This window comes from Crassostrea angulata, chromosome 9 (genome assembly GCF_025612915.1).
Source record: "Crassostrea angulata isolate pt1a10 chromosome 9, ASM2561291v2, whole genome shotgun sequence".
NCBI classification, from domain to species: domain Eukaryota; kingdom Metazoa; phylum Mollusca; class Bivalvia; order Ostreida; family Ostreidae; genus Magallana; species Magallana angulata.
Genome location: NC_069119.1, coordinates 34,528,546 through 34,541,787, shown reverse-complemented (window position 1 = coordinate 34,541,787; position 13,242 = coordinate 34,528,546). Strand labels below are relative to the sequence as shown.

Below are 13,242 nucleotides of genomic sequence, written 5' to 3'. Positions count from 1 at the left end.
AAAATTCGCAGAATTACTGTTAAATATAATCACGTTAACTAATAGAAACGGCAAAATCATCTCCTATGGGAGTCAGAGGCTGACATCATCATGATCATCATGATTATTTCGTGCAGTCCCTGGTTTTGTTAGGTCGCTGTAGGTTTCGACCGGGGCGTGTTGATTTCAGTCCTGTCAGTTTCTACTGCTGTTTTTTAGAGCTATGAATTAACTATGTTTCTGTAAGAAATAAAGGATATTATACTTTAATATATACTATACTGAAGTATATATTTCTCGTTGTCGAACTCAATTGAAAATAAAAAGACCTATTAAAATGAATACATGTAGATATCTATCGAAATTAAAAATTAATCAAGTACAACACACAAACTCCATTTGATAATGTGTCTATAAACTTACTTATCTTGGATATTTTCCCTTTCATCGTTTTGAGTTGCACTTCTTTCACAGGTATGTGTATTAATTAAAAATAGTCTAAATGTGCTGCATAAATATTTGGGACAGACTAAAATATTTCAACTTTTGCAATAAACATGCAAATTATCAAGCATGTTTAAAAGGCCTTCCTTAGACTCAGACATTAAAAAACAGGTCATCTCCACACACTAAGAGAAACATTGAAATATTTCAGTTGAGTAGATTTACATAAGGTTGTAAAGAGGTCACATTCTAAATTATAAAATGTTTAAAAAGAATAAGAATGGAAAAAGTGTGCTATCTTGTAACACAGGTGCACAGGTTGGGGTGCATTGGACACTTGTCAATATCACTGTGAATAAAAGTTCTTTAAAATCAAAATACATCCACCGGTTAAGAATTTTTAAATGATTGACCTAAAACTATGTTTTAAAATTTCTGGTGTGAATTTTTTATTTTCGTAAATAACAGACTTTGATTTCTTGACATGTACGTGTGATTATACTACAAACAAATAGTGTTAGTACATGTGTGTTTAACTGTCAATTCTTCAGCGATGAAATTAATATATTAATCAATACTAAAGGAACATACACTGGCAGTTACGTGACTGATATAATTATATAAATGTGTATTTCAATAAACAGTGTATATACCAAAAGTTGTACACTGTAACAAAGTTGTTGTTATTGGATACGTAATGTTCACTGTAGATACTTGTACACTGTCACTGTGTTGGTGTTTCTTTGTCCCACAATAAGATTGTTCTCATCATCCACACACACACTGCAGGGACAATTTAGCCCTTGTTGTTGTGTGAGTAGTAGGGACAAGAACTGACCGTGCTGATCCAGAAGATGAACTGTGTGACTGTGGTAATCACACACCAGGATGTGCCCCAGGAGATCAGTACACACTCCTAGGGGATAAAACATGGACCCCTGACCTGTGTAGGAGAACCTGTGTCTTCCGGATTTATTCACCACCACTACAGCACATTTGAGTGAATCTGATGTACAGATATCACCATTAATGTTTTCTGTGATGTAGCGTGGACCTTCATACAGTTCTTGTCCTTTGTTGTTCCTTTCTACGTTCTGTATTTCTTTCCCTGTCTTGTTGTACCTGGTGACTTTACCTTTTAAAGCTATGCGCGTCCCCACCAGTATGTCTCCATTGATGTGGGAGGAGTGTATACTGAGCGGTTTCCAGTCTCCTGTTTTAATGAATTCAGTGATTGTATTATCCGGTGTTATCTTATTGATGAATTTGTTGTCTTTGTCTGTATAGATCAGATCCCCGTCCTGTGTTACTGTGTGGTAGCCTTCAGATCTACTACTGGTTTGTATCTTCTGTAGCTGATTCCCGTGAAGATCTGTTTGGACAAGTTTACCATCTACACCACTGGCCCAGAGTCTGCCTGATTTACCAAGTGATACATGACATACCCGATCAACACCTGGTACTTTGTACTCCCTGACCTTGGTGACAGAGGAAGACATGGACAGTGTTGGTTTAACGTCAGACTCCCTCTGTTTTACTGTATGTTTCAATGGTATAGAGGCAGTCTCAATGGTTTTTATCTTCCTGTGCTCTGGTTTAGTATTGGGAACCTGGATTCTACCCAGTAGCATTGCGACATCTTCCTTGCTGTATTGACCAGCAGTAAATACTGGTTTGACCGGTTTGGATGTCTCTGGTATGGGTCGTATGATAACGTTTTTTGATTTGAGAGCAAATGTTAATTGTTCTATGTTTGAAGGAGATAGGTAGCCATAAAATGTTTTGATTAAATCATTGAGATAATTCATGTAGGCTTCAATTTCTAGGCTTTGTCCATTTAATGTTTCTAATATTGACTGTTCTATTTTGTTGACTTGTTCTATGTTATCTGATGTGACTGTGTTTACCAGATTTTTCAAAGACTCAGCTTCAGCCTTCATGGATCTTCTTAAACCCTCCATAATCTTCTTTATTTCTGTGACATCTCCAGCAATTTCCTTCTTCAAGTCTTGAGAAGTAGGCTCCAAATGATTTCGAATTTTGGCAATTTCTTCTTGACATTGTGAAACCTTTTCATCAAAGACCATCTCAAGATCGGTAAACGCATGACCGCGATGTTCTTTTGTGGTTGCGCATTTGTAACAGAGGGGAATTTGGCATTCCTCGCAGAGAAGATCTATGTCTTTTGTGGAGTGAATCCTGCATTTTTCTACAGGAAGTTGCCGCTTGCGTTGTTTATAAGGGACCACTTCGTGGTTCTTGGTTTTCTTATTCTTCTAATGATCATTTCTGCATTGTTCACACATTTGTTGGTGACAGTTATTGCAGTAAAACTGGCAAGATTTCTCGCAGTCTTCAGTGCCACACACCAAATAATGCTGGGCATCAGGTGGTATTTGGGATTCAGATAATGCCATCTAAAACAAGAAAAGTACATTTGTAAAGTAAGTGAATGGAAGATGTACCATTTATTTTGCTATGAAAAACTATTAAGGAGTTAATATTATCTACATACCCCCTCTCCCCATCAAATACAAAAAAAAAAAAAAGAAAAAAAGAAAAAAATGCATCTTAATTTTTTCATTCGTGTTATTTATGGTTTTCCCTTTCATTGATCACATATTTTAAATTAGATACTATGGATTAAAAGAATCCTTTAAACAAATAATGATTTTGTAATTCTAAGTTATGTATGTATGTACATTAACATGAGACTAACTTTTCTAATTGCTTCGCTGGAGACAGGTGGTCAATTTCACAAAAATTAAATTTAATATGGATTTTCTGCAGACGACTTAAATAATAAAAAAATATCAAAAGGAAGTTGATTTTTTTTTTATTTTCAGAAATCATTCCAATTTTGATATTGACTATTCATTTATAAATTGCTGATGTCTTTTGTACTGTGTTGTAATATTCCATTTCACCCACTCTATATAATTAAACTATATGTGATATGCTAAAAATCTGATACACTATAAAAACCTGATTGAGATAACAGTGCTTAAAACACCTGGTGATATTTTACCTGCATGGTAGTCTACAAATGATTGATACTGTATCATACTACGATATTTAAATGTGATCATACTGAAATAATTGTACATGCCCCCCTCCCCTCCACCCCGAAGGCCATTGGTTGGTGAATTAACAATTTATACATCTAAATGGTGGAGGGGGGAGGGCGGGGCTCTTTAACTTGACATGGAGAGTCCAAATTAGTCAGTACAACAAAACTAAATCAGACACTTAATTAATTGTGATTGCTGAATAAGCATATATACATCTGCATGTAGATAGATGTTTTATACAATTAATTTATCAATTTTTGCAACAGTAAGCATGGTAATTTTTTTTTTTAGAAATGTTTCAATACAAGGTCAATATTAACATTGTATATTAAAACATCGCAACAGATCGTTATTGTAAAATTTTAACAAATTCCAGTGTCTATCTGAGATAAAACTACGGGATTTATTCGATTTGATCACTCCCGACTGTATTTGATCACCACATAATACTTGAAGAATAATTCTTTATTCCTTAAAATCGAATTGAATTCGGCGCGAAAGGTTCTGGCGCAAAATGTCTTTAGGGATAATTGGTCTTGGTGCGAATCGTTAATAGGAGCGAAACGTCCCGTTGCCCCTTTTCTGACCCCCCCCCCCATCCCTCTAGATCCGCGCATAATGGCTTCCATTTGCAAATCAAATATGAACTTATGAACACAATAAAACAAGTGAACGTGTGCTTCGTTTGTCTCTGACTCAGGACATTTAGTTAAAAGTAAACAGTTTATCTCTAAACAAAACATTGTGTGAATGCATGAGCCGCTGGAAGAGAATGAATGCAGATCCCCTATTGTTAAAAAAGGCCACTACTTTCGGTTTAGTAATCAGAACTTGCATATAAAATTGTATATATCTATTGACTTATAATATTTTGGAACTAAATTAATTTTTTCGTTAGGGGAACATGTCTATTTCTGAAACTTCATGAGATGTAGATTCTTATCATTTTAATACTTACCGTGTGACTGTATCGATATCACCTTTAACAGGTCCGGGACACTTCCTGATATTGATAGCATTATTTAACACGTGACAATTTTTACGTCAAACAAGTTCTCTAATCAGGTGAATGAGTCGCAACGTGTTTACTTTTCAGCAACATATACGTGGTTTGTGGCTGTTTTATAAACAATATTTCATTGCTTGCCGGAGAATTCGTACAACTTGATTTTTACTTTAGAAGGTGAAAAAGGAAAGATTACATACATGTGTACCATAGACCATATATGTTTCATTCTCACCTTGAAAAATACTGCTGTTTGAATTGTTCAATTGTTGCTTCATAAATCGATCAGTATCAATTGACTGGCATACAAACGCATACAAGTAGAAGCAAATTTTAATAAGGAAAAACTGCATTATTGATAATTGGTGACTTAATTATTGTGGATCATAATGATAAATAAATGCAAGTAATTATCTATTTTTAGCATACGTAAATAGCCACGATAGTAGAAATGCAAAAATATACAATTACAGAAGTACAAGTTATATGTATTCATGAAGTATTTTGTACACAAAGCATTCTGATGAGTGTCCCTGAAGAAAATTTCAAAACTCTACTTATGTTGTCCCAAACCTGGGGTAGCAAAGCGTACTCACTGCTTCCAATATAATAGGACGTGCTTCTCTTTTCAAGTTTGACAATAGGGTATTTAAATAGGTTGATGTAAGGCATCATATACAATATTTTTTCAAATCTGATCATAGAAATGAAAGATAAGACATAATTTTCCATATCTGTTTCATTTATCTGAAAAATAATTGAAAATAGGTTTCCAAAAAACAATTCAAAATGGTATATATTTTCAATACGCTTTGTATAAACTGAAACTTGTAGTAGCCCACAAAGTCTTGCAAATCATCCACCTGATTGGTTTGTAAAAGTAAACAGATGATGTGATGTTTAAGTTTTATGCGTTTTTATACGTTTAATCCACAGATTCTCGATCGGAAGAGGTATAATACTACAATAAACATAAAAGGAACATTACAAACTGGGTACAAACATTAAATGCAAACGACACAGTTACAATTACAAAAAAGGCGGGAGTTGCGTATATCACAATATATGTTGTTTTAAAGTAAATAAACAATTAAACTTGAAAAGTGTAGGATTAAAAGGTGAGGATAAGTGACATCTGATGTTGATTTATCTTACTCTATGGTAGACCGTAATTTAGCCGCTAACTTGCGTGTACATGTATTCAATAGGGTGTGCACGTTGTGCAGTTTACTTTCAATAACAAAGAATGGTAACTCGTACATAACATGTCTTAAACAGTAGTGGACAAGTCATTCATGAAACTGTTTCACTACAGTTAGCCAATTTTGTATACAAATTTATACCGACGTCACAAAATCTAGTGGTCTCGACCTGTTTAACTCGGTTTAACTTTAAGATTTATGACACTGGTAAGGAACAGGACAACCAAAAAAAACAACAAGTCGCCCACAGTATAACCAAAGACAACTCGCCCACAAAGAAGTCGCCCACAGTATAACCAAAGCCAACTCGCCCCCCAAAACAAGTCGCCCACAGTATAACCAAAGAAAACTCGCCTCCAAAACAAGTCGCCCACAGTATTTTAACCAAAGATAACTCGCCCCCCCCTAAAAAATTGCCCACAGTATAACCAAAGAAAACTCGCCTCCAAAACAAGTCGCCCACAGTATATTAACCAAAGATAACTCGACTCCAAAACAAGTCACCCACAGTTTAACCAAAGTTAACTCGCCCTCTAAAACAAGCTGCCCACAATATAACCAAAGACAACTTGCCCCCAAAACAAGTCGCCCATCGTATAACCAAAGACAACTCGTCCCCAAAACAAGTCGCCCACCGTATAACCAAAGACAACTCGCACCCAAACAAGTCGCCCACAGTATAACCAAAGACAACTTGCCCCCAAAACAAGTCGCCTACAGTAAAACCAAGGACAACTCGCCTCAAAACAAGTCGCCCACCGTATAACCAAAGACAGCTCGTCCCCAAAACAAGTCGTCCACAGTACAACCGAAGGCAACTGGTCACCATTTTGGGGCAACGCACAAAAGATTTTGTTTGTAAAATAAATTATCAATTATACGTCTAAGGCGTTTCACTATCGGATAAGTAGCGAAGGTGGAGGTTGATGCACAAATAATCTTGATATCAATGAGTTTGATTTAAATGAGACGCTTGAAATCTGGAAATTTTTTTTTTCCAATAGAAAACTATTAGAATTCATGAGTATATTAGAATAGAGATAAGAAATGAATGAGGAAAGAAATCTAAAACTTATTTGATCTTATCCTCATACAATCAAATACAACTAAAGATGAGCTTAAAATCCCTTTGGTGTTTTTTTTTCTCAAGGAGGTGGGTTGGCACACCACCTGACGGTGATTTTTAAAAAATAAAATAAAATGATTTCTCTGTACTAAAAAAATCACTGTAGTAAATTAAGAGAATTATCTTATAATTAAACCAGCATCCACGAAAAATCGTACCCTGGATAATATAGTATCCATATCATATTATAGGGTACGGGTTCCGGAAAGAAAACATGATGTTTTTGTTATCCTGCACGCAAATGTTTAGTTGTAACTTGAATCATTATTTTTGATATTGGAAACAAGTTCTCATTTGACAAAGAAAACAATGTATCGGGAATGGGTGCTGGAGAAACTGAAGTAATAGATCTAGAATGGTCCATGTCCGTTCAAGTGACATCATCAGTCAAAGAAGAAGATTTTATTGTACTGACATGATATGTGTTGTGAAACACTGATACATGTGCCCTGTATGCAAGATTTGTCTCATTAGTGTAGACTTAATCCCATAGCCAATATCATGATATAAACAATATTATTAGGTGGAAGGAAATACAAAAACCAAAGCACTAATTTAACTGTTTAAAACTGTGGCAGAAAGGAACACACTTCAAGGTCATCATAAATAAAAAATAAAAATACAAAAAACATGCAATTGTCAAAGATGAAAGTTAAAATAAGGGAGTGCCAGTATACCCAATAAATAATAAAAAAGAGGAAATAGCTAGTTCACACTGAATTCTTTTCATTGGCTGAATGGGCCATGTCCGTTCAAGTGAAGGAGCCGAGGCATCTATATATAGCCTTGTATGGCATCCCTAAAAATGCAAAAATGGTGAACCCTGGGAACAGATGTTCACAATTACATACTGTCAAGATAAGCACATATTAGTTATAACCAAGTCCAATGAAACTACTGGTAAGCCTAAAAGCCGCCACGAGACTATGCCAAATGCTATGGCATAGTCTGCGCCACCAGTAGTAAAAATTAAATAAATAAATAAATAAGCGCCTCCATCTCCACAGAAAAATGAACTTTAGATAAAAATAAAAAGGTAATCAGCAAAAAGTTAACGAGTGATCAAATATTGATCACTATCAGATACATAACAGGTGTGCATCATAGGCAAAATCATTGTCTGCCAATATCAAACTGACTGGGTATATAAGTGCAAATAAGTCAGGAGCAATAATATAATAAATGCAGCCACTATAAATTTGTGACTGAAACTATGACCCGTTAACTAGTCATAGCACAGCCATGGCCCAAGCTATCCCAATTTTGGTGACACTTTTTCAGTGGGTTTTGTAATGAAGGTCTGCAAACCTTGTTGGAGGCGGTACAAGAAAAATTGGTTACCGAGTTCAGAGAGATGAACTCCGTCAGGGGCAAACAAGTGCGGACAATCAATCTGAATTTCTGGATATCGAATATATTTCCCCCCTGTGCGGATTAAGGCGGTTGCAACAAAGCTGTTTAACCGTTTTCTGACCATATCCGTTGCTTCTTGTTCAACACCGCCTCGCCAGTGCTGGCGGGGAAGTATCTGTGACCAAACCAAAACAGTGTCGGGCAACAGCTTGGCAAAACTGACCAAGGTGTTGTTAATTTTAAATCAACAGACTTCTCACCTTTATCACCCGGTATGTTATTGCCCCCACAGTGCAATACGAGGAAATTGGGTGGGTCCTCTACTTTTACTAAACACTTGATTTTCGGCATGATTTCCCCCCATTTCATTCCACCCTTACCCTGCCAGAAAATTGTTGCCCGATGCCTTTCTAGCTCGAGGTGAGTTTGAAATATTGAATGCCTTGTCAGACAAAAGGCTCTCTTAATAATGGACGAACCCACAATCCAAATTCTAGTATCTGCAAATACAAAATTAATTGAACGAGAAATATATACACACATATTATGTATTCCAAAGTAGTATGTTAGTTTATGTCTAGATATGACATACAGCAGCTACCATTGTAACCCTGATGTGAAATAAATAAAAACAGGGCAGTGTGACAATAACAAACTAAATTGTATAACAACTTAAATGCACAGTATAAATGCTAGCAAAATGCTTAACTTCTGATGTACATATACATGCAACGAGATTTCCAACGCCCATTGCCCGCAATATCCTTTTGACTCATTCAACTAGCCCATGCGTTGGAAGCTGCTCCAATGCGGAAAGAATGAGTCTTATACATTTTGGTGTCCAAGCCTAGCATTCTAATAGCCTTGTTAAATACCGATTCTGCTTGATATCTGGTCACTGGATAGCCAGACAAATGAATGAAAAAAGCTCCAGGGGAATTTGGTCTTAAGGTTGCATATTTATTTAGATGTTGGATAGGGCAGATTTGGCTAGAAGGCACTAAAGTGACTGTGGCACCCTTTCCCTTTTGATCAGTTTTGGAGTGTCTTAAGGTTATAATGACTGAATTGCTGGTTGATAACCGAACATCACCTACTTGTATTGCATGAATCCTGTACTAGCTCCCCTATTCTAAAATATCCCAAAAATGCTGTGCAAAAATATTTGTGACTTTTACAAAATGCTGAAAGTGAAAGCTAAAGCATTTGTAATAGGACGGGTTAGGTCAGAATCACACTCGGAATATGTTTACCGTTCCCTATGTTGTTGTAATTTATTTTCAAGGTACGTTGTGATTTGAGATTCTGCTTGGTCTTACTTTTAAGTTTAATAATATATATTTCACCTTTGACACTTTTATACACACCGTAATGAAAAACACCAGTTTCAACAAACAACTATATTTATTTACGACTTTATAGAAAATAACCAAAAAAAAAAAAAAAATAATGATAACTATAATTGTAAATTCCTGCCGAGTATAGAAAAAATGTCACTATCAAAACTCCCTATCAAAAATCTCTCTCAAAACCACCATCAAAAGCACAAAAAATCACCCTCATCCTTGCGTACGGGAACGCTAGCCTACCTATCCGGGGAAAGGCGGAGGGTAAAATGCAAAAATCTCTTTTAAAGGGGCATGGTCACGATTTTAGTCAAAAATTATTTTTTATATTTTAATGTTAATAATGCTTCAGTAAGGCTTTTTTAATTGACAACCAAAATTTGAGTGTCATTTGTTGAGTTATTTGCTGGTAGAAATTTGTGAAAACAATGCACTGTTATGCAGAATATCGAACCCGAACATTAAAAAATTGGAATATGAAAAATTAATTTTCTCGAAAATATGTCAACCAGACGCTACAAAAGTGTAAACTTGATCTGTATTTTGACATGTTGAAGCTATTCAGCAAATTTCATATTATTCCTCAAACGCATAAAGAAAAAAAGTGTGGAAAACTGAAGTGGGACAGACAGACGGACGGACAGACAGGCGGACGGACGGACGGACAGACGGACTGACGGACGCAGAGGAAAGCTATAGTCCCCTCCGGTGAAAACCGGTAGGAGACTAATAAAGAAATTTCTTCTCATTTACCTGCTGCAGCACAAGGAGGCTTGGTGAAACAATATCCATTACGTAGACAAATACAGAAAGAAAGAAGAGGGTTCATGAAAATATAACACTTTCTATTACTTATTAATCATTTTATGAATTTATGTTATAAATTGTTATAAACAATGAGGATGTTCACTCCTCCTAGGCACCTGATCCTACCTCTATCCATTTGGAAGTCCGTGTTGCTCTGCTTTGAATTTGTATTTCGTTTTATGGAATTTTAAGATGGTTCACGGTTTGTTATTGTCATTTTTTTCATTCCTTTATGCCACAAACTTTGAAAAGGGGTACATTTTATAATTTTAATTTTCATAGAGCAGCTACTGACTGATGAAAACAATGGCTTTTAAAAAATAGATTTTCCTCTGTGGTGTCAAGATTGCTTTAAAATATAGTAAATTTGAAAAATTTTGTATACGGCCCATATCATTTTTTAAAATATCAAAATCGTTAAAAATAATCAAAACACTCTGAAAATTAACAAAAAGCAATGTTGCCTGGAAAAATGGAAACTAGTCAATTTTTGTATTGGCAGTATTTTCAAATGATGCCCTTTAATTAGAGCTGCAGATATCAAGGTGTGTTCGTTTTCTAGTTCAGAACTTTTATTAAAATCTTCCTGCCGGAAGGTGGTTTGTTCCCGTTTTGCACACATTTGAAAACTAGGTATCGAAAAAATGTGTGCGAAACGGGAATCTGACCAGGTGAGATAATTGCTTAATTGCTATAGTCTATATCACAGTTTCTGTGAGTCTCTCTATATAGAAACGATCGTTAGAAATACTGGGCTGTTAGTAGAATATAAATAAAGTTCTTGTTATCGTGAATGTTGCAGGATAACCTCCTCTGTCTCGAAATGTTGTTTGAAATATAAAAGCCTCGGCTAACGCCTCGGCTTTTATTTTTCAAAACATTTATCGACCTCGATCGGAGGTTATTCTGCAACATTCACGAAAACTCGTACTTTATTTCTCAATTATATTCTGTATTTAAATTAATTCAACTATTGTCAACACAAAATGTAAAAGTTTTGTGCAACTTAGGTAGATATGTTAAGAATGCTTTTGTTATCAGAAAACTCTATGCATAAATTTGCTTCTTTTTTTTCAAGCGACCCGTTTGTATGTATATTAACACGTATGTATTACTAGTAACTGTCAGGTATATGTGTATGAGCTGTACAGCTGTTGACCAATAAACAATACAATGCAATAATAGCATTGGATAATTCGCTTCTTATCAAAAGAGGGAGTTATAAAGCCCGTTTTACCAATGTTGTCAGTTTAAAACGACAGCTCTTACAGGACTTCTTGCTCGGATACCAGCATCTCGTAGTCGGTCTCTGACCGTTTGAACGGAGATCCTCGCTTTCCAGGAATGAACAAAGCGGTTGAGGTTGTTATTCTGAATCGTTCGAGCAAAGACTGTAACTTAATGGAGCGGTCTTGCGCAGCAGTGGTGACCCTTGGAAGGTCTGACCTTGGAAGGTCACGGGTTGACCCATGCTGTCGAAACCTAGGCGTGAAATGTTACTATGACTTACATAAAAAAAACTCCAACTACAGCTGTCTGAGATTCATCTGTTTCTATCTACCAACAGCAGTGTTGCGCTGGGCTTCATTTAAACGCGGCATAATGTGCGAGTCTAAGATATAAAGAAAGAACCGATTTAACCTCAAACCCCCTAATTTTTAAGTGCCAAGAGGCGCGGTTAAGCGTTATCCATTTAAATTTGTTTTTCATGAAAAGCGAGTGGGTACCAGTTTATAACAGTCCTTTTAGATAACCTTTATTCAAACCAACCATTTTAAATTAAAAAAATCTTTTATTATTCACACAATTTAAATATCAACATTTAAAACTGTTATCATAAATGATCTTTGAAAGGTTATGAGTAATTACGCCTACGTTCTTTTCTGTATTCAACCTCCCAGAAAACGATACAAACACAAATAGTTAAGACAAAGAAAGAAAAGGCAAAATAATGAGTTGAACATGTTTTATTAACTATCAAATGCCAAAAGGATCGGACACAGATTCTCAAAAATAATTACATCCACAAATTTGTGTCATTTTTGGGAGTTGATTTTAATCAACTCTCCTATGCAGTTACTCTGGCAAACCTAAGGTGAAACAGTGTTTGGACCTAAGCACAAATCATCACCGCTGACAAGACTTAGTTCTTGAAAATAATAGAAAAATTCAAAGTAATGTATGCTGAAGCATTGTTTTTTCAAGGAAACTTATCAATAAACACTTTGAAATAGTCAGATTTTATATAATACGAACAACTTAGATATTTTTATAGTCTCATGTATTACAACGTCGGAGTTTAATATAGCCTCGTTCAACCAAACGCTCGGCTGTCCCCGTAAATCTCCGACAAGCAGAAAGGCTCTCTTGCTTGTCGGAGAGTAACGAAGACAGCCGAGCGTCTGGTTGAACGAGACTAGATTTCGATATCAAAAGTGCTTGAATCCATAAAAGTTTTAGAATTGCTTTGATTACTTATACATAGTTTGAAATCTATCTTTAAATATTTCACAACATGATTCATATGGGGTTTCTCGAAATTCTTGTTGGAAAAGTCTGAAATTCATATAATAAAAAAGTGCGTAAATTCAAATACAGACTAAAAACTAATTGCCATGGAAGATAAGTTGATTTTAAAATAAATGATAATCGATAAAATCAACTCCCGTCATTACTTCAGTACTTTGATCATAATTGCCAGCTTGTTTTTCTTGGATTCAGTATAACTTGGTCAGTAAACATCTTTAAGGAACAAAATATTACCACTATGGAATCACCATGGTCGTGAAGGACCAATGTTTCTGACTTTCGCGGGTAACAATTGCCCACGAATTAATATCCCACGAATGTATGCACAAGCATTTGTTTAATATTTATAGATTACTGTGGAATCATTCAAATTTCTGGG

At 35.5% G+C, this 13,242-nt stretch overlaps 1 protein-coding gene across 1 annotated transcript; it reads right to left on the bottom strand.

The window, feature by feature from the left end:
* Positions 1 to 592: 592 nt before the first annotated feature.
* LOC128163392 (tripartite motif-containing protein 2-like) lies at positions 593 to 4,528 on the bottom strand. The gene is made up of 2 exons (XM_052826990.1): positions 4,453 to 4,528; positions 593 to 2,840 (listed from the first exon to the last, which is right to left on the bottom strand). The coding sequence occupies exon 2, from the start codon at positions 2,508 to 2,510 to the stop codon at positions 1,125 to 1,127; it is 1,386 nt and encodes a 461-aa protein (XP_052682950.1). The 5' UTR covers positions 2,511 to 2,840; positions 4,453 to 4,528; the 3' UTR covers positions 593 to 1,124.
* Between the last annotated feature and the right edge of the window lie 8,714 nt (positions 4,529 to 13,242).